The sequence below is a fragment of the Diospyros lotus genome, chromosome 5 (genome assembly GCF_014633365.1).
Source record: "Diospyros lotus cultivar Yz01 chromosome 5, ASM1463336v1, whole genome shotgun sequence".
Lineage (NCBI taxonomy): Eukaryota > Viridiplantae > Streptophyta > Magnoliopsida > Ericales > Ebenaceae > Diospyros > Diospyros lotus.
The window spans coordinates 17,556,671-17,575,434 of record NC_068342.1 but is presented as its reverse complement, the minus strand read 5'-3'; the positions used below and the strand labels follow the sequence as shown (position 1 = coordinate 17,575,434).

The window sequence follows — 18,764 nt, the reverse complement described above, 5'->3', positions numbered from 1 at the left end:
TCCAGATCTACTTAGTGCTTAGCTTTAACCGGTTAGTTTCTCCTTCATGAATCATTTTCATTTTGTTTCGTTTGTGATACATTGGGAGGTTTAGATTATTTGATAGGTTGCCTATGTCTATTTTATTGATGTTGGCTCTATTGATGTTGCCTGAATCTGGCAAAAGAAAATTTAATTTTATTGATGTCTCATTTTGTTTATATACGTGATAATTGTTTTATTCTTAGAAATTGTAATTAGAGTATAGAGATGTCTAGTTCATTTTATTCTTCTTCTTATTATTACAAGTCTAGATAAAAATTAAGTTTAACATTATTATTGCTTAAGTGTGTCATGTAATGTCATAATATTTTTTTCCTTTTGACTTTTGTTAGGTTTAGGCAATAATCACAAATCATGCCTCCTAAACATATGTCTGGAGCTCAAAAAAGCAAAAGGAAACAAAAGGAAAAAGCATTAGTTCAACATCAAGCCGGTGATATGTTTAAATACTTTAATAGCAGCAAAATAACACAAAGAGAAGAAATAGTTGAAAACTTAGGTGAAACTTCAGTAGAGGAACAAGAAACTTGGAATGAGAATGTCAATGAACAAGGAGACTTAGTTGATGAATTGAATGAAGACAAAGATGATCACGTTGATGTCAATAAATTAAACGAGAAAGAAGAAGACAAAATGTGAGATCTAGGGTGTTGGGATAAAATTGACTAAAATATGAGAGATTTGTTAGTAGAGAAGGGTCCAAAAAGAGTTGATGGAGTCTTGTTTCCTAAAGATAGTAGTGGTAGGCATTTTGAATTATCACAATATAAGCGAGTATTGCTCAATGGAGAAACAAATGATAAGAGATGGCTAGTATATTCAGTTCATTTGGACAAGGTTTTTTGCTTTTGTTATAAGTTGTTCAAGACTCAAAAAACAATGAGTAAAATTGGTCCGTTGGGAAATGAAGGATACAGAGATTGGCATAATATGGGTCGGGGCCTTAAAAATCATGAAGCAAGTAAGGAGCATATAGATTGCATGACTAGTTGGATTGAATTAGAAATAAGACTAAGTAAAAATAAAACAATTGATCAAAGTGTGCAGATTGAAATCAATAAAGAAAGAGAACACTGGAAACAAGTGCTGAAGAGGATAATAGCTGTTGTGCAAAGATTGGCAAAAAATAACTTGGCATTTAGAGGAGATTGTGAGAAGCTTTATGTGGAAAATAATGGTCTTTTTTTGCAAATGATTGAAATGATTGTTGAGTTTGATCCGATTATGAAAGAGCACATTCGACGTATTCAAGCACATGAGACTCATTATACATATTTGGGCCCTAAAATTCAAAATGAATTGATACAAATGTTGGCAAATGAGGTAAAAAGTTCAATTCTTAGAAAAGTTAAACAAGCAAAATATTTTTTGGTCATATTAAATTGTACGTCATATGCTAGTCATGAGGAGCAAATGTCTCTTATAATATGATGTGTGGATTATTCAACAAACTCTGTAATGGTAGAAGAATATTAGATAGAATTTTTGAAGGTTGATGATACATCAGGGCTTGGATTTTTTACTGAGCTTAAAAATATGTTGACCAATCTTGAGCTGGACATTGATGATATAAGAGGTCAGTGGTATGACAATGGGTCAACATGAAAGGGAAGCATAAAGGTGTATAGATAAGATTACTTGAAATAAATCCGAGGGCTTTTTATACTCCATGTGGTTGTCATAGTCTTAATTTGACTTTATGTGATATGGCAAATTGTTGTCCTAAAGCTGTGTCATTTTTTGGAGTGATACAACGCATCTATACATTGTTTTCTTCATCTACTAAGCGATCGAAAATTTTCAAAGATCGTGTGAAATGTCTTACATTTAAGCCATTGTCACAAACACGTTGGGAAAGTCATGTTGAAAGTGTTAGGAAGAGTAAACTGTACAAATAATAGATGCTTTATTTGACTTGATAGATACTAGTGAAGATCCTAAAACAAAGAGCAAAGCTGAGTCCTTAGCAACATATGAACTTCAGAATTTTGAGTTCTTGCTTGGCATGGTAATTTGGTACAAGTTATTGCATGCAATCAACACTGTAAGTAAATTCCTTCAAGCTGAAAATATGGATATTGATGTTGCTATCAGTCTTTTAGAAGGACTTATTTTGTTTCTCGATGACTATAGAGAATCTGGGTTTGATAAAGCCATGGTTGAAGCGAAACAAATAGCAAATGAAATGGGAGTTGAAGCTGTATTTCTAGAAAAACGCATGATTCAAAGAAAGAAACAGTTTGATGAGGATGACAGTGATGAGATAACACAATCAGCAGAAAATTCTTTTAGAGTAAATTATTTCCTCTTCATAATTGATCGAGCTCGTTCTTCATTTCAAACTAGATTTGAACAATTTAAAAAATATGAGGAAACATTTGGATTTCTGTTTAATTTGGAGAGGTTGAAGTGTGCTGATGATGATACTTTATTGGGGTCTTGTAAGAATCTTGAAAAATCCTTAACGCATAATGGTCATTCTGATATTGATGGAGATTATTTGTTTTTAGAGTTGACAATCTTAAAATACTCTTTACCTAAAGAAATAAAAAAAGAAATTGATGTAGTGAACTATTTGAAGAGAATGGATGGATGTTTCCCAAATGCTTGTGTAGCCTACAGAATTTTGTTAACTATACCAATTACAGTTGCATCTGTAGAAAGAAGTTTCTCTAAGTTGAAGTTGATCAAGACTTATCTCCGCTCAATTATGTCAAAAGACAGATTGAATGAATTGGCTATGTTGTCTATTGAGAAAAAAATGCTCGAACAACTTGATTATGTAAACTTGATTGATATTTTTGCCTCTAAAACTGCAAGGAGAGTAGTTTTTAATTGATAATTTAGAAAAAAAAATTAATTTTATTCTTTGATATGGTATAAATATTTATTTATTTATTTATTTTATATTTTATTATAAAAAATAAAATTTAAATGTACTCTACGATTCGGGGGCCCATTTTTGCATTTCGCCTCAGAGCCCCCAAATCTCAGGTACGGCACTGACTGAACCTCATATGCAATTTTCACATATAGTCAAACCAACTGATTTGATTTGGTGCAGTTTCCACGGTTTGCAAATAAATCCCATTAACCCCAATCAATATACAATAAATCCAAATTCAAATATCTTAATCAGACAGTGTCCACCAAAGATCTCAAGCTTCCACACCAAACCATCTTATTAACAAAACATTCAGGAATGGAAGTGCAAATGGAAGAGATACCTTGTCACAAATGGAGTTGGTATCGTTGAATCTACTGATCTAGGATGAAAGGGAAAACATATTTGAGTCATCCATGGACTGGTGCGGCAGGCGGCGGGGGATGGGTCGTCGCAACTCTCTGTCGCTCGTGCATGGACTAGTGTGGCTAGCAGCGAGGATCGTCGCAACTCTTCATTGCTCGTGCCTCGTGGTCTAGTGCGGCGACCAACGGGGGATGAGTCAAGTGGTCTGGTACGACGGCTGACAGAGGATAGGCGGGTGCAAAACTGGTGCTGCAACCGGCGAGGATGGGTGTGCACGAGAGCTTTGAGAGACGAAGAAGAGGAGAGGAGATAACTATCGTTTAGGGTTACCCCCACCCCCTTTTATTTTTTACATTTTATTTTTATGTTTTTCATTATTATACTTATGTGGGGTGGTTCAGTTTGAAACCGAACCATGAAACCCCCAAATCGTGCAGTGTGCAGTTTGGGAACCATGTAGTGTGCGGTTTGGGGGTTTCTCAAATCGCACCAGACTGCCACTCTAAAAAAATCGCTCAATCTGGTGCGGTTCGGTTCGATGCGGTCAGTTTTCGCAGTGTGTCAATTTTTTTAAACACCCCTAAACGCAGTAACTTCCATTGTGTCTCCAGTAATATTTCCTCAATTCTGATCAGGCACCCATTGTGGGTGGTGACTGGTTTTGTTTTTCTAGATGACAATATATACTACTAGTCTTATGAAAGTTGACCTAGGAAAGCTTGTGATTATGCAGAATAGGATTTCCTTTTTATGGCTCTCTGTTTGATAAATTTTCCTCCCCAATTTTGTAGCTAAATTAAAGAGTATATTACAACTCTGTTATTTTGTTAAGATTAATGGGAATTTGTATGGTTTTTTTCTAGGGTTCAAGGTTTAAGGCATGGGGATTCTTTGTCACCCTACTTATTTGTTTTGGTTATGTAAGTTTTGCAGGGCATTGTGCATCAATGTACACAAGATGCTGACTTCCAATTTCATTGAAGGTGTGAGTAGACGTGTATGGTGATGCTAATGTTTGCAAATGACTTCTTGTTATTTTCTCATGGGGACCCTTCCTCTATGCTCTATGTGCATTTTGAAGTCCTCTATAGAGAGGTTCTCTTTATTATCAAGTCCACAATCTAATCCCTCAAAGAAAATTTGCTTTGTCTCTTGTGCTAATAAGACTTTGATGGAAGAGCTTTATTCTCTTTCAGGATTTAGGAAGGGTTCATTGCCCATGAGATATTTGGGGTTTTCTTTGTTATCCACCAAGCTCTCATATGGAGACTGCAAACCCATTATGGATAAAGTGAAGAACATAGTGCATTCATGGTGAAGTTGATTACTATCTTTTGGTGGTCATCTTTAGTTTGTCCACTCGATACTTATTACTATTCATTTATATTGGGTTTCTGTTTTTTATTTTGCCCAAGCGAGTGATAAAGAAGCTTGAGCAATTAGTACGTAATTTCTTATGGAGTCAAATTCCCATAAGGCAAATGTCACCTAAAGCAATGTATGTTGTTATCCTAAGGAGTAAGGGGGGATTCGGTATCAAACCTTTATTTGTTTGGAACCAATCTCTTATTGCTAAATTAATTTTGAAGCTTTTTTGGGGTGATAGAGAATCTTTATGGGTGAAATGGGTACATACCTATTGGGTGAAAGATAGGTGTTTTTGGTTACTTCTAGTGTTATATTCATGCCCTTGGTATTGGAGAAAACTTCTATCAGTCCATAATGTAGTTAGAATTCATTTTGGATAGAAGATAGGAGATGGTAAGACAGCCTTTTTGTGACATGATTAATGGCATTCCCTTGGGGTGCTTGTTGATATATTTTCCTGTCGATTGCCTAGGCAATTAACAATTTCTATTACTATTCATGTCTCTAATATCTGTTAGGGATAAAGAGAGTATAGATGCGTACGTAATACAAAAGTAACTTGCTTGATACAAGAAAGTAGTTCTAACCGGCTACGATACAAGAAACATATACTATATACTTGACCACTATTATAACAGCTGATATTTATGGTAACAAGAGCTTATAATTAAATGAACAACAACAGAGGTTACCAGACTAAAACAGCAAATCAGAGAAGATGGTTGAACAGCACTGCTCCCAGCTGGAACGACAAGGAATCAGGAATAAACTTCTGGATTGTGGAAGAAGCAGGAACAGAAGTAGGTCGAGTCGCGCTTTGCGCTGTCCTGAAGACAGTTAGCGCCCTGCACCGGCGGCAAGCAGACTACGGCGACTGTCTCAGCAGGATGAAACGACCTCTCCGGTGAACGGCAGCCACGAACGACCGGAGCTAGCAGAACTCAGGACGGGCTTGCTCTCAATGATGTAAAACTCGAGAAAATCAAACTCTTCAAAACTTCTATCAAGCTTAGGGAGCTTAGCAAATATATATAGGCTTGATGAACTTGGGAACCAAGAAAAGCTTGAACTTGGAGACCAAGTAAGACTAGAACTTGGAGACCAAGTAAAGAAGAACTTGGTAGGAAAGTCACCAAGCTTCTAGGGGAAGAAAAGCAAGACTTGGAAGGAAAGTCACCAAGCTTCTAAAGGAAGGAAAATAAAGCTTGGTAAGAAAGCCACACACACACACACTCACTTCCAACAATCCCCCACATGAGTGTGTGTGCTCAAAAAATTATCAAAACGACATGGATTCACTGAGAGCAAATAGACAAGTTATGCATCAACAAGGTGTCTTTTGGACTTGAACCTTCCTTAGTGAATGTCTATCGAATTTACCGAAGAAATAGTGAGACTAGCTCTTGAACTATCCTTTTGAGGGTAAATCGAGACAATAGACATCACACACAACATGTCTTAACCCATTGAGTTCTATATGATTGTGTCCATTTTGGTCCTGGACAGCATCCTGGATTTCATGAGAGCTCTAGAGAACCCAAGCCATTGAACAGTTCTCATAGAAGCGACCCCACTTCTACTCTCATATAGGGAAGCATTGACTAAGAGTACCCTGTCACTACTCATCTTATATCAAGATATCAACATTCCCTTTAACATCGACAGGACACACTCTTCAATTTCTGAGACATGGGGAGAAACTAAAAGTTTCATAGTGTGTCAATTATGACTTATTCCAGCCAGTTGGCCAATTTAACCTAGATCTTGGGATCTCCAGTCAACTAGGTTTGGTTACCACCGGAAAAGTCATTTAAAAGGCTTTAACCCCATTCCCTTCGATGTAAATTTGACTTGCTCACTAGTCACTCCTTTCGTCAAAGGATCAGCTAGATTTTCTTTCGATTTTACATAATCAATGGAAATTATTCCATTTGTGAGCAATTCTCTGACAGTGTTATGCCTGCGCCTAATATGTCTTGACTTTCCATTGTAGACACTGTTCTTAGCCCTCATTGAGGCAGCTAAGTTGTCACAATATATGCAAATGGCGTTAACAGGCTTTGGCCATAATGGAATGTCTTCGAGGAAATGGCGAAGCCACTCAGCTTCTTCGCCTGCTTTGTCTAGAGCTATAAACTCTGACTCCATGGTTGACCGTGCTATACACGTCTGCTTTGAAGATTTCCACGACACAGCAGCACCACCTAGGGTGAACACATACCCACTGGTTGATTTAGTCTCTAAGCTATCGGAGATCCAATTAGCATCACTAAATCCTTCCAGTACATGTGGATATTTTGTATATTGCAATCCATAGTCCAGGGTGTACTTCAAGTACCTAAGTACCCTGACCAATGCACCCCAATGGTCATGCCCAGGATTGCTCGTGTATCTCGCTAGTCTGCCTACGGAGTAGGCGATATCAGGTCTAGTACAATTCATGATGTACATCAGACTCCCAATAATTCTGGCATATTCCAGAGAAGATACACCTTCATCATGGTTTTTCTTCAACTTTGAATTTGGATCAAACGGAGTAACTGCTGGCTTACTCTCGAAGTGACCAAATCTTCTCAACACTTTCTCTATGTAATGCGATTGAGAAAGAGCATACCCTTCGGAATTCCTTATTATTCGAATTCCAAGAATGACATCAGCAAGACCAAGATCTTTCATGTCAAAGTGCGAGTTCAACATTTGTTTTGTGGACTGTATGACACTTCGATTCGTGCCCATTATCAACATGTCATCCACATACAGGCACACAATGACACATTCTTGGTTTATGATTTTCACATAAACACATTTATCACACTCATTTATCTTAAACCCATTTGATAACATTGTGTGATCAAACTTCTCATGCCATTGTTTAGGCGCTTGTTTCAACCCGTAAAGAGACTTTACTAGTTTACAAACTTTCATTTCATGTCCCTTTACAACAAACCCTTCAGGTTGTTCCATATAGACTTCTTCTTCTAAATCTCCATTCAGGAATGCTGTTTTTACATCCATTTGATGTATCTCCAAATTATATAATGCTGCAATAGCAATCAGCATCCTGATAGACGTGATTCTCGTCACTGGAGAATACGTGTCAAAGAAGTCTTGTCCTTCTTTTTGACGATAGCCTTTAGCTACCAGCCGAGCTTTGTACTTATCAATAGTACCATCAGCCTTTAATTTCTTTCTGAAAATCCATCTGCACCCAACTGGTTTACACCCAGGTGGCAAATTGACCAATACCCAAGTATTGTTTTGCAAGATGGAATCCATTTCACTATTAATAGCCTCTTTCCAATAAGGAGAATCAGGAGATGACATTGCATCACCATATGTTTGCGGCTCATCTTCTAACACAAAGGTTAGGAAATCTGGGCCAAAGGAAGAGGCCTTCCTTGCCCTTTTGCTTCTTCGAGGCTCGATGTCAATTTTCTGCCCATCTTGGCCTTTTGAAGAACTTGCTTCACGAGTTCTCTTGGAACCACTTGCACAGGGTTTATCTCCTTTAAAAGGGAAAATGTTCTCAAAGAACTCCACTTCTATAGATTCCAGAACAGTATTAACATTAATGTCAGGAATTTCTGACTTTGTTACCAGGAACCTATAGGCAGCACTATGCGAGGCATAGCCTATAAAGACACAATCAATAGTTTTTGGACCAAGTTTAGTTCTCTTAGGTAAAGGAACCTGCACCTTGGCCAAACACCCCCACACTTTCAGGATTTTGTAAGAGGGTTGTCTACTATTCGACACTTCATAAGGCGACTTACCAGACTTTTTATGTGGAATTCTATTTAATATAAAGTTTGCAGTAAGCAACGCTTCCCCCCACAAATTATGGGGTAAACCCGAACTATTTAACATGCAATTTATCATGTCCTTCAAGGTTCGGTTCTTCCTTTCAGCTACACCATTTTGTTGTGGTGTATAAGGTGCTGTCGTCTGATGGATTATACCATGAGATTCACAAAACTCAGACAGAACCGATGATTCATACTCACCACCCCTATCTGATCTGAGTACCTTAATTTTCTTTCCCAGTTGATTTTCAACTTCTGCCTTAAATGTTTTAAAAACATCAAAGGTCTCATCTTTACTGCGTAGTAAATATACATAGCAATATTTACTGCAGTCGTCAATAAATGTGACAAAATAATTCTTTCCACCTCTAGTGGGAGTACTTTTCATATCACAAACATCACTGTGAATTAGGTCGAGTAATTCACTATTCCTTTCCACAGATGGAAACGGCTTTCTTGTAAACTTTGATTCAACACAAACTTCGCATTTGTGTCCCTTATCAATGTTAAAACTAGGTAATAACCCTAGATTAACCATTCTTTGGAGGGAACGATAATTAACATGTCCTAATCTTGAATGCCAAACATCACACGACTCAACAATATAAGTAGAAGAGTCATTCTTATTAATCTTCTTAGGCACTTGGGCCTGTACATTCAACTTGAACATGCCATCATCTAGATATCCTCGACCCACATACATTCCCCCCTTGGTAAGAGTAAATTTATCAGATTCAAAAACGAGTTTAAACCCATTTTTGTTCAATAGTGTTCCAGAAACCAGATTTTTGCGAATCTCAGGCACATGCCATACATCTGTGAGGGTCAGGATCTTCCCAGATGTCCACTTTAGCAGTACCTTGCCCTTGCCTTCCACAGTTGAGGCTGCGGCATTTCCCATGTACACCTTTTCGGTGCCATCCATTTTCTCATAAGTTGAGAACAAGGATATATCCTTGCAAATGTGCCTTGAAGCACCTGTATCGATCCACCAGCCTTTGGCGTTATCAATCATGCAAACTTCAGTGATGACTGCAATGAGCTCATCATCTTCCACCATATTGGCATAAGAAGGCTTAGACTTGCGCTGGTTGCTACCAGAGCTTTGACCCTTCTTGTGTCTGCAATCCATAGCCCTATGGCCTGTCTTACCGCACACCCAACAGGTGCCTTGAATGCGTTTGTTGGTAATAGACTTCTTCGGACCCAGCGATCCGCTTACTCTCTTACCTTGCTGCTTCTTAGGCTGAGATTTGAGAGCCTCAGCTAAGTGAGCCTTAGCTTCAAATCTGTCTGAGACTTTATCTCCTTTGCGATTGTCTTCTTCAATACGAAGACGAAGAGCCAGATCTTCCATAGACAGCTCCTTGCGCTTGTGCTTGAGATAGTTTTTGAAATCCTTCCATGAAGGTGGCAGCTTCTCAATCACAACAGCAACTTGGAATGGCTCATTGATGACCAATCCCTCGCTATGCAAATCACTAATGATGATTTGCAGTTCCTCCATCTGGTTGACCACCAATTTGGTATCAACCATCTTGTAATCCAAGAACTTGCCCACTAGAAATTTCTTGGTGCCAGCATCCTCAAGCTTATATTTCTTTTCCAAGACCTCCCACAATTGCTTGGAAGTAGCATATGCTGTGCAGTAAACATTATACAGCGGGTCGACCAAGCCACTCAGAATATAATTTTTACAGAGAAAATCTGAGTGCATCCATGCCTCCCTCGCAGCCACAGTCTCTGTTGTCATATTCTCCTCCGAGACAACGGGGCAATCCTCTTTGAGGATGTGGGCTAGATTCAGTGTGGTCAGATAGAATAACATCTTCTGTTGCCACCTTTTAAAATCTTCACCATTAAATGGTGGTGGCTTTTCCACATGTGGGGTTGGCTTGGCCACGGCTGAACCGAGCCCTTGCATAGAAGCTGTTGCAGAAACAATGGTAGTTGGCGGGCGAAGACCCGAGACATCAACATGGGATGGGTTTGAACCCGAGGCAACACCAGCAGCACCAGAACCATCAGCAAGAATAGGGGCATCCATCTTTCCTAGACTCTCTTACTAACTGTCTTCAGAATGTTAGGGATAAAGAGAGTATAGATGCGTACGTAATACAAAAGTAACTTGCTTGATACAAGAAAGTAGTTCTAACCGGCTACGATACAAGAAACATATACTATATACTTGACCACTATTATAACAGCTGATATTTATGGTAACAAGAGCTTATAATTAAATGAACAACAACAGAGGTTACCAGACTAAAACAGCAAATCAGAGAAGATGGTTGAACAGCACTGCTCCCAGCTGGAACGACAAGGAATCAGGAATAAACTTCTGGATTGTGGAAGAGGCAGGAACAGAAGTAGGTCGAGTCGCGCTTTGCGCTGTCCTGAAGACAGTTAGCGCCCTGCACCGGCGGCAAGCAGACTACGGCGACTGTCTCAGCAGGATGAAACGACCTTTCCGGTGAACGGCAGCCACGAACGACCGGAGCTAGCAGAACTCAGGACGGGCTTGCTCTCAATGATGTAAAACTCGAGAAAATCAAACTCTTCAAAACTTCTATCAAGCTTAGGGAGCTTAGCAAATATATATAGGCTTGATGAACTTGGGAACCAAGAAAAGCTTGAACTTGGAGACCAAGTAAGACTAGAACTTGGAGACCAAGTAAAGAAGAACTTGGTAGGAAAGTCACCAAGCTTCTAGGGGAAGAAAAGCAAGACTTGGAAGGAAAGTCACCAAGCTTCTAAAGGAAGGAAAATAAAGCTTGGTAAGAAAGCCACACACACACACACTCACTTCCAACAATATCATCGTTGATAGTTCTTGGGTTTGGCCAGAGATGGCTTCATCATCATATTTGGCCCTTATCCTGGAACATATGCCTGGTCCACCAAGAGTTGGACGTAGGGATGAGGTGAGATGGCTACCAGCCTCAAACAAGATGTTCTTTATATGGTCTGCCTTTTAGAGTTTATCAGTGCAATGCCCTTATGTTACTTGACATCGTTCGGTATGACATAGTTTTGGTATCCCTTCACATGCTTTTATTTTTTTATTAGCAATTAAATAATATTTATTTACTCTTGATCATATTAACTTGTATTTGTCTTTTTCGAACAAATGTTTTCTTTATAAGGAAATGGCAAAACAATACAATTACTTGTTTTTTTATTGTTCTTATTCTCGTCAAGTATTATCCTTTTTTTCATCATTCTAAGAAATTTGAATAGCCTTGACATAGATAAGAGACGGGTATTTTATGGGCAGCGCTAGATGGAGTGGTAAAGGTCCTTGACAAATAGCTAACCGTCTTGTTCTACAGGCGATGGTCTATTTTATATGGAGGCAGCGTGATAATTGTTGCTTCCATGAGCAAGAGCGATTTGTGACCCAATTGACGCACTAGATTTGCAATCTATGCATGATCGTCCACCATTTCCTTTCATCAGACTTTGCAAAGTCAAGCATTACGACATTTTTGGCAAGTTCTAGCTAACTAAACTTCTGTTACTCTATTATTTAGAATTATTTGATAACTGAGGATTGGTATCACAAATATCAATTTTTATATAAAACGGTGATTTGAAATACGAGTATATTTTTACACTTTAAGTATTTATTTGAAAAGTAACCTCGTATTAGTATCCCAAATGTCAGCATTCTCATCGAAAGTTAAATAATGCTTAGGAAACTTTATCTATTTGATGTCTTCTCGAAATTTTTTAAGTGAGTAACCAAATATTTTCATTACAAATATTGACATTCACATCAAAACCGTATTAATGTTTAAAGAAGTGTGAAAAGTGCTGATCATCAATTCAAAACTTCAAGGGGAACCTTATTGGAAGAAATCCTCTAGCATGTTGTAGATATATATTTTAATTTTATGTTAGGAAGATTGAGTCATCCATTTTGTAAGTTTTGCTGATGTTTCTTTGCCTTTTGTTTAGTTTTCCTTGTGTTCTCATTTTTTGGATTTTGGCTACTTAATTAATATTTTTTGTTTTTTATTAAGGTTAAAAAGTAAAAATTCCCCCAAATTTTACATATGCATAATAAAGAAAATTTCAATAATGTCAATTGACTCCATTCAATTAATACATACACATTATGCTAGTTACAAGTCATGTGAGATAGTTTTATTGGTTCTCCCACCTTTAAACTCGTAAATTATATAACAGATAACCATCCAAATAACAATTAAACACTATAATCCAACCTCAAATAGCAAATCTTGAGTTTTTAATTATCCTTAACTTTTTGAGTATTTTGTTTTTATTTTTAAAATTCTATAAACAAAAATTTTAGGGGGAAAAAAAAACAAAAACACCTTTTCTTTTTGTGGTTTTCTCCCGGCAATAAAGAAATTAGTAACACCTAGAAGGTTGGTTAAATTCAAGAGTCGCCCCTCTATTTCAAAGAATTACAATAATCCCTCCTCCATTACGGTTTCAGGTCAATACTAAATTATGGGTTTTACTGAAAAGTATAAATAAAGTAATATCCAAATAACATGTTATTGACAAGAGAGATGATTACAGTGGTTTATGAATATCATTATCAACTTTCTCCAATGAGCGGAGATAACTTTATGAATGTTGGTGAGATACTGTTTACCAAACCAACAAAATATGTGACACGTTGTTCACCAAGGTTGGTTGGTTGGGTTAAGTGATCTTTCCACATAACAACACAACCGAATTGATTCGCAGCCGCCAGCCGACTTGTTTGTTTACCTTCATTCACCTTCCCATATTGCAATGATTAATTAATAATTAACTCATTTTTACTAAAGAACATGATCTGCAAGCCTTTTAAATGCAAATTGAACAGCAAGACAAATGCAACGAAGATGGGATGCAAAGTCAAGATCAAGACTAAAAACCTATAAGGTAAGAGAATCATAACAAGAATTCAGAAAAAGCAACATACGTCATAGCATTTGAATTATTTAAAACAAAATTTATAACAAGGAAAATCTGTGTGGCTTACTGTTGCCTAATCTTTCTCTAACCAGCTTCAACTTTCTTCTACGACCCACAAAACAGGTTCTATGATTGGAATACAAGCACAAAATTTTCAATTAATTAACAGAGATGTACCATCTAAAATAATTTTTAGCTCTTAGAAAGGTACTATTGGAACATTTTCCGCAAAACTGATAGCTGCATCAGCTGATGATCATCTTGTTAAGGAATTCAGCATGCTCGGGAAAGTATTGCAGCAGTTCATCCTTGGTCACCCAAACAAAATCCTGACACTCCCCAATCTTAAACTTGTTGGTTGCAATAACTTGAGATTTAAAGAAGAAGCGCTGACCAAATGCCCAGAATTAACAGGGGGTTAACAAAATAAGCAACAGCTTTTGTGATTTTTCTCAATGTTATGCATTTATAATGTCAAACTATAAATTCCATGTGAAACAATGTTATAGTTAGCCAAAAAAACAAAGAAAATTAAACATCTACATTAGCCAAAGCCTACATAAAGTGAACACTGCGGAGGATGATACCTTAAAAGTAGGAAGATTGTGTGTATTCTCTGTAGGCTGTGTGGTCATATGGCCCATTGGAGCATTTCCAACAAAATATGTGTGGGAAAGATCACCGATGACAGATTTTAATGCAGACTCTGCACACTGCAAACATTTGTTGTCCATAAATTACAGGAGCAGAACAATTGGGGCACAAGCTATGGAACAAATATCACCTTTCTCAGTGTCTCTTCAGAATCATACACTTTTTCAGGAAAATGCCACACAGGCTTCTCATTTGGAGCACCAAATGTGTTACCATATACAAGAAGATAAAGCCTTTTGTCAAGAGCTCTCTGTAATGACCTTCAAGAAATGAAAGGAAAAATTGCATTGAACATAAAAATATTACAACACTTGCGCACATAAACCCGGGGAGTGAGAGAGTGCAGTCATAAAGAGTTAATGAATAATAAAAAATATTAGTCATAGAATCAGTCCCACCAAGGTTTAAACCTATCCTTGGTCCCACAAGGTTACATACTAGGAATTCTTTAATTTATCCTTATTTTCCAAAGAGAAGCATCGTGAATAACTATGCCTCCAAAAACCCCAAAGGCCCCCTACATCATGAGACTCAGATGTGAGATGCCAGTCGAATGCTTGTTTTAGAGGCTAAGGCTTCTGTCAGTATATTCCATTGCCATGTATCAACACTGCAAACTCAGTCCCTAATTATAAATATTATGCTGCCACGGAATCTAGTAATGCCTTATTCATTAATAATGCCACATCAAACAAACAGCCTGCCATATTGACTGCTCAGAATACACCGATCAAACAAGGTTGCACACAAGAAAAAAATCAACACAAAAGCTTATCCCAAACTCAATCCTAGTCCTACAAAATGAATCCAGCGTACAACACAATATATTATGTTAAAATGTTGAATGTGCTATATTACAAATGAAACTGAGTGGCCTGTGATTGTGGAGCGCCAGGGAAACAGAGAGAGTATATGTGTCAATATAATAAAGAAAGAATAAGAAGAAACATAGAAGTTTAAGTTTTATATCAAATTAACAAAACTAACAGATGATTGAACTAGAATTACCAGTAATCAAACAAATGTCATCACCTTTAAGAAAGAAGAAAGAAAGCGCAACTCTAATTTTAAAAACTATCTCAAAACCTTGGATTGTTAATGCTTATTATAGATGATTAACAAAACAAATTAATTCTCAAGATAATGATGTTGGCAGGGGCATAATGATGGAGCATGTCCTCTTCAAATTAACTCAAGAATTAATGCTGAGTGATAAGATTTTTTAAGTAGCAAAGCACCCCTCCAGAAATAAATGAAATAAATACATAAAATAAGATAATGAGGAAAATGTATAGCACAAAATTCTGTGTACCTTTTATCATTATTTTTGTCTGCTTCGGTGATTCGAGGAGCTGGTACATAGTCAATCTGGTAATCACCTTTTCCCCTGATTGCAGCATTAATGTTACATTATAATACTTAAGACCAGCTAAAAATCTTAAACACGCAATCTTGCATATATAAACATAGGCTGTTAGTGCAAGTAGTAAATTGCTTCATATTTCAAAGGATATTAACACCTAATCTAAACACATCTAGAATTAGAGAACAAGAGAGACAGGATTAATAAAGAATGCACCATGCATCACCATAGAATCTAATGCACGCTATGCAGTGAATAATCTAGTCTTGTTCACTTGCATAACCCAAAGTATAATTTCATAACAATGTGCCTTTTTTATTCATAAGTGAAAAAACTAGGTTAAAAAGATCCACAGAAGTGGGATAAGCCTTAACCCAATTTGGTTGATAGCAGGTAAGCTGAAGGTTGTTCCCATCCCCAATTTGGTTGATGCCTTCTGTAATGGATCCAAGAACTTCCCTACACACCCTATGACTTTGTTAATCATACCACAACTATAAGTGATGCTCTCTAACACTTTGATCAAGCACATCAACTCTGGTCCACTGTTTTAAAAAATACACTTTAATGCAAAGCACAACTTGCTCAGAGCTTTTTGAGGTCAAAGCTCAGCGACTTTAGTTGAACGCAGTCAAAGTGCACTTAAGTTGCATTTTCATCTGAGCCGTGAAGTGCTAAAAAGCTCGCTTTTAATATGGACTGTTGGATTTGTTTAAATTTGTGCTATGATGTGGTTGCTTGTATGGAATCCTTACTACAAAACAATTGCTGTCATCAGACCTTAAAAATATTTGAATAAATCATATATACATATTAAAAAAAAAAAAACTCCAGATTCCTAGAAATGCCTAGACTTCTAATGGAAGATAAAGAGTTTAGACATTTCATCTTTTCAGTGAAGAGTCCAATTTATTCGGCTTAAGAGATCTTTTCTTTTTAGTGATTGCTTTTTAATAGTCTATAGTTTTTATGTTTTGCAAAAGTTTATAGCCTTTATTTCACTTATGTGCGCTTCACTTTGCTTAACCGTGCATTTTGCGCTTAAGCTCCATAGGCTTTCTGTGCTTAAATGGGCTTAGCACTTTTGCGAACACTGCTCTTGTCACAATCTCTAAAAGATATACACCTTTCAGATTCACTTAGTGCATTTCTCTTTCCATACAAAATAGAGTAAATTATATGAAAGCCCTTGCACTTAGGGTCATGTGCAACTTACCCCTCCTGTGCTTTTGATTACATCAAAAAACTCCCTTACACTTTCAAAATGTTGCAATCAGCCATAATCTATTGTTATTTTACATAATTTTATGTAATCCACTGGTTGATTAATGCAAAATTATGTATTTTTTTGATATACTAAAATTCTTTATGTAGAATTATGTATTTTATATGTAGATTATTGTACAAAATTATGTAAAATAACAATAGATTGTAGCTGATTGCAACATTTTGAAAGTGTAAGGGGGATTTTTTATGCAATCGAAAGCCCAGGGGGTAAGTTGCACATGACTCTAAGTACAGAGGGGTTTCATATAATTTACCCTACAAAATATGTAATACACTGAATTGGAAATAATAACAAAATAAAAACTAAACTTGAAGTGCATGGACGTATGGATAAACACGTATAAGAAAACAGAAATTGAGAAAGCTGTATTCTTTTAACCACAGAAATATGTGTCATAAGTTGTAAGGATTTGAAAGGCAACAGTCAAAGAATTGCTGATGCATTTAAAACAAACTATATAGATGAGGGCCTAATTCAGAACCTCAAAATAGATGAATGTAGGTAGGGAATTGGAAGATTTTATCACTTTACTTTCAGTCAGTTGATAAACAAAAGATAAACGTATTTAGCAATAAATATTTGCAAAAGTTCTCCACGTTGTAGTTTAGCGACCTAAAACCTAGAGGAAACTAATAGCATAGAAACAATCTGCCAAAACAGGAATTAACTATATATGTTTACCTAGCATCGGATTTTTTCAAGAATTCATCAGGATATTGCACTCGATATTGTTGTCTCCAACGGAACCTAAATACATCGAGAAAATAAATTAATAAAAAGGTCACCAGCTTGAGATAACAAATGAAAACCGCACCCATTAATCAGCTGCATTATCCATAGTAATTGATAAAAATTGCAATCTAATTTCTCCAGAAACCCCCCGCCCGGGAGGGGGGGGGGGGGGTGGCGTATAAAGCTAAACGCTGCTAAAACCAGTTAATTCAACTCTTGCTAAGCCCAGAATCCAGGCTCCAGTCCGGAATTTCATATACATTTTGTTTGCTAGCTGAGAAAACAGCGGGAAAGTCGTTAATTAGAGAGCTTTGCGTGATGTTAACAGCTAGCACTCGCAGTATTATAATGTTTGGGAAGTAAATGAAGGGATTGAAGGTCAGAAAATGAGGGGAAAAGGTACACATTTGCCAAAATTTCATTTCTAGGAGTGGTGGTTACCCACTGAAAAAGTACCAACGATAAGTAATTTTGTTTCTCCTTTCCCAGTCCCAAATATGGCATCAAAAGATTAATAAACCGCAGTATCTACCCAATGGAAACTTACGAAAACTCCTGAAAAGCGTAAACGACTGGATCGATTTTGGGAATGACGACAGGAAGCCTCTCGAAGAGGACAGATGCGACGATCTTATCGCTCTTCGCAGTGCAAAACCTTCGCGTGGCTATCAGAGATCTCTGCATTTCTGTAACCTAAAGAATAAATGAAACCCTAGCGTGGGGCGAGGGTGTTGAAAGAGGAAGAAGACGAGAGAGCATGAAACAGAGAGAGAGAGAGAGCAGCGATGTGATGCGTTTTACCAGTCACCGGCTGTGGAAACCACTGAAGTCGGGATTTTCTGCTCTCTCTTCCCCGTTTCAAACCGGACACCTTGGTTTCAGGTTGTAGAGCAATTCGCCTACGTGGAAAATTATATCCAACATTTTTAAGATTATGTATATCTCTCGTGGAACGGATCGAGTAGTTAATAATTGAATTATAATAAATTAAAATTTATACTAATAAATCATAAATTTAATTTATTGTCATCTATAATGAGTCAAAGTCTACACTTATAATTTATCTCCTCTATCAAAATTAAGAACACGAGTAACAGAAGACTGCACAAAAACGATAATCTAATATCATTTTAATAATTAAAAAATATAATATTTAATAATAAAAAATATTTAATTGTTAAAATTATATATATTATTATTTTTAATTATTAAATTATATACATCATTTTTAAGACTTAATGTATACAGTGTTACTTCATCAGCTTTAGACGACCTGAAAATAAAATTTGTTTCAGCAGCTTTCTTTATGTTTTTAAACTTCTAGTTTTA

At 36.8% G+C, this 18,764-nt stretch overlaps 2 protein-coding genes across 2 annotated transcripts; one reads left to right on the top strand and one right to left on the bottom strand.

Moving 5' to 3' along the window:
- The first annotated feature begins 921 nt into the window (after window positions 1–921).
- LOC127802132 (uncharacterized) lies at window positions 922–3,605 on the top strand. Its single transcript, XM_052337826.1, has 4 exons — window positions 922–1,365; window positions 1,534–1,618; window positions 1,965–2,335; window positions 3,360–3,605. Exons 1-4 carry the CDS (start codon window positions 922–924, stop codon window positions 3,603–3,605), a joined length of 1,146 nt encoding a protein of 381 aa, XP_052193786.1.
- Window positions 3,606–13,386: 9,781 nt separating this feature from the next.
- Window positions 13,387–18,283, bottom strand: LOC127801093 (uncharacterized). Its single transcript, XM_052335946.1, has 6 exons — window positions 17,983–18,283; window positions 17,385–17,450; window positions 15,365–15,439; window positions 14,183–14,312; window positions 13,986–14,111; window positions 13,387–13,787 (listed from the first exon to the last, which is right to left on the bottom strand). Exons 1-6 carry the CDS (start codon window positions 18,117–18,119, stop codon window positions 13,644–13,646), a joined length of 678 nt encoding a protein of 225 aa, XP_052191906.1. The 5' UTR covers window positions 18,120–18,283; the 3' UTR covers window positions 13,387–13,643.
- Window positions 18,284–18,764: the final 481 nt, after the last annotated feature.

Bases quoted from the DNA above. Each gene is read 5' to 3' on its own strand.
- LOC127801093 (XM_052335946.1), bottom strand. From the start codon at position 18,119: ATGCAGAGATCTCTGATAGCCACGCGAAGGTTTTGCACTGCGAAGAGC. The intron at 14,313-15,364 runs GTACACAGAATT...CATTTCTTGAAG, and splicing joins GACAAAAATAATGATAAAAG to GTCATTACAGAGAGCTCTTG. The intron at 14,112-14,182 runs GTGATATTTGTT...AAATGTTTGCAG, and splicing joins CTGAAGAGACACTGAGAAAG to TGTGCAGAGTCTGCATTAAA.
- LOC127802132 (XM_052337826.1), top strand. From the start codon at position 922: ATGAGTAAAATTGGTCCGTTGGGAAATGAAGGATACAGAGATTGGCAT. The intron at 1,366-1,533 runs GTAAAAAGTTCA...GAATTTTTGAAG, and splicing joins TACAAATGTTGGCAAATGAG to GTTGATGATACATCAGGGCT. The intron at 2,336-3,359 runs GTAAATTATTTC...CTGGTGCGGCAG, and splicing joins CAGCAGAAAATTCTTTTAGA to GCGGCGGGGGATGGGTCGTC.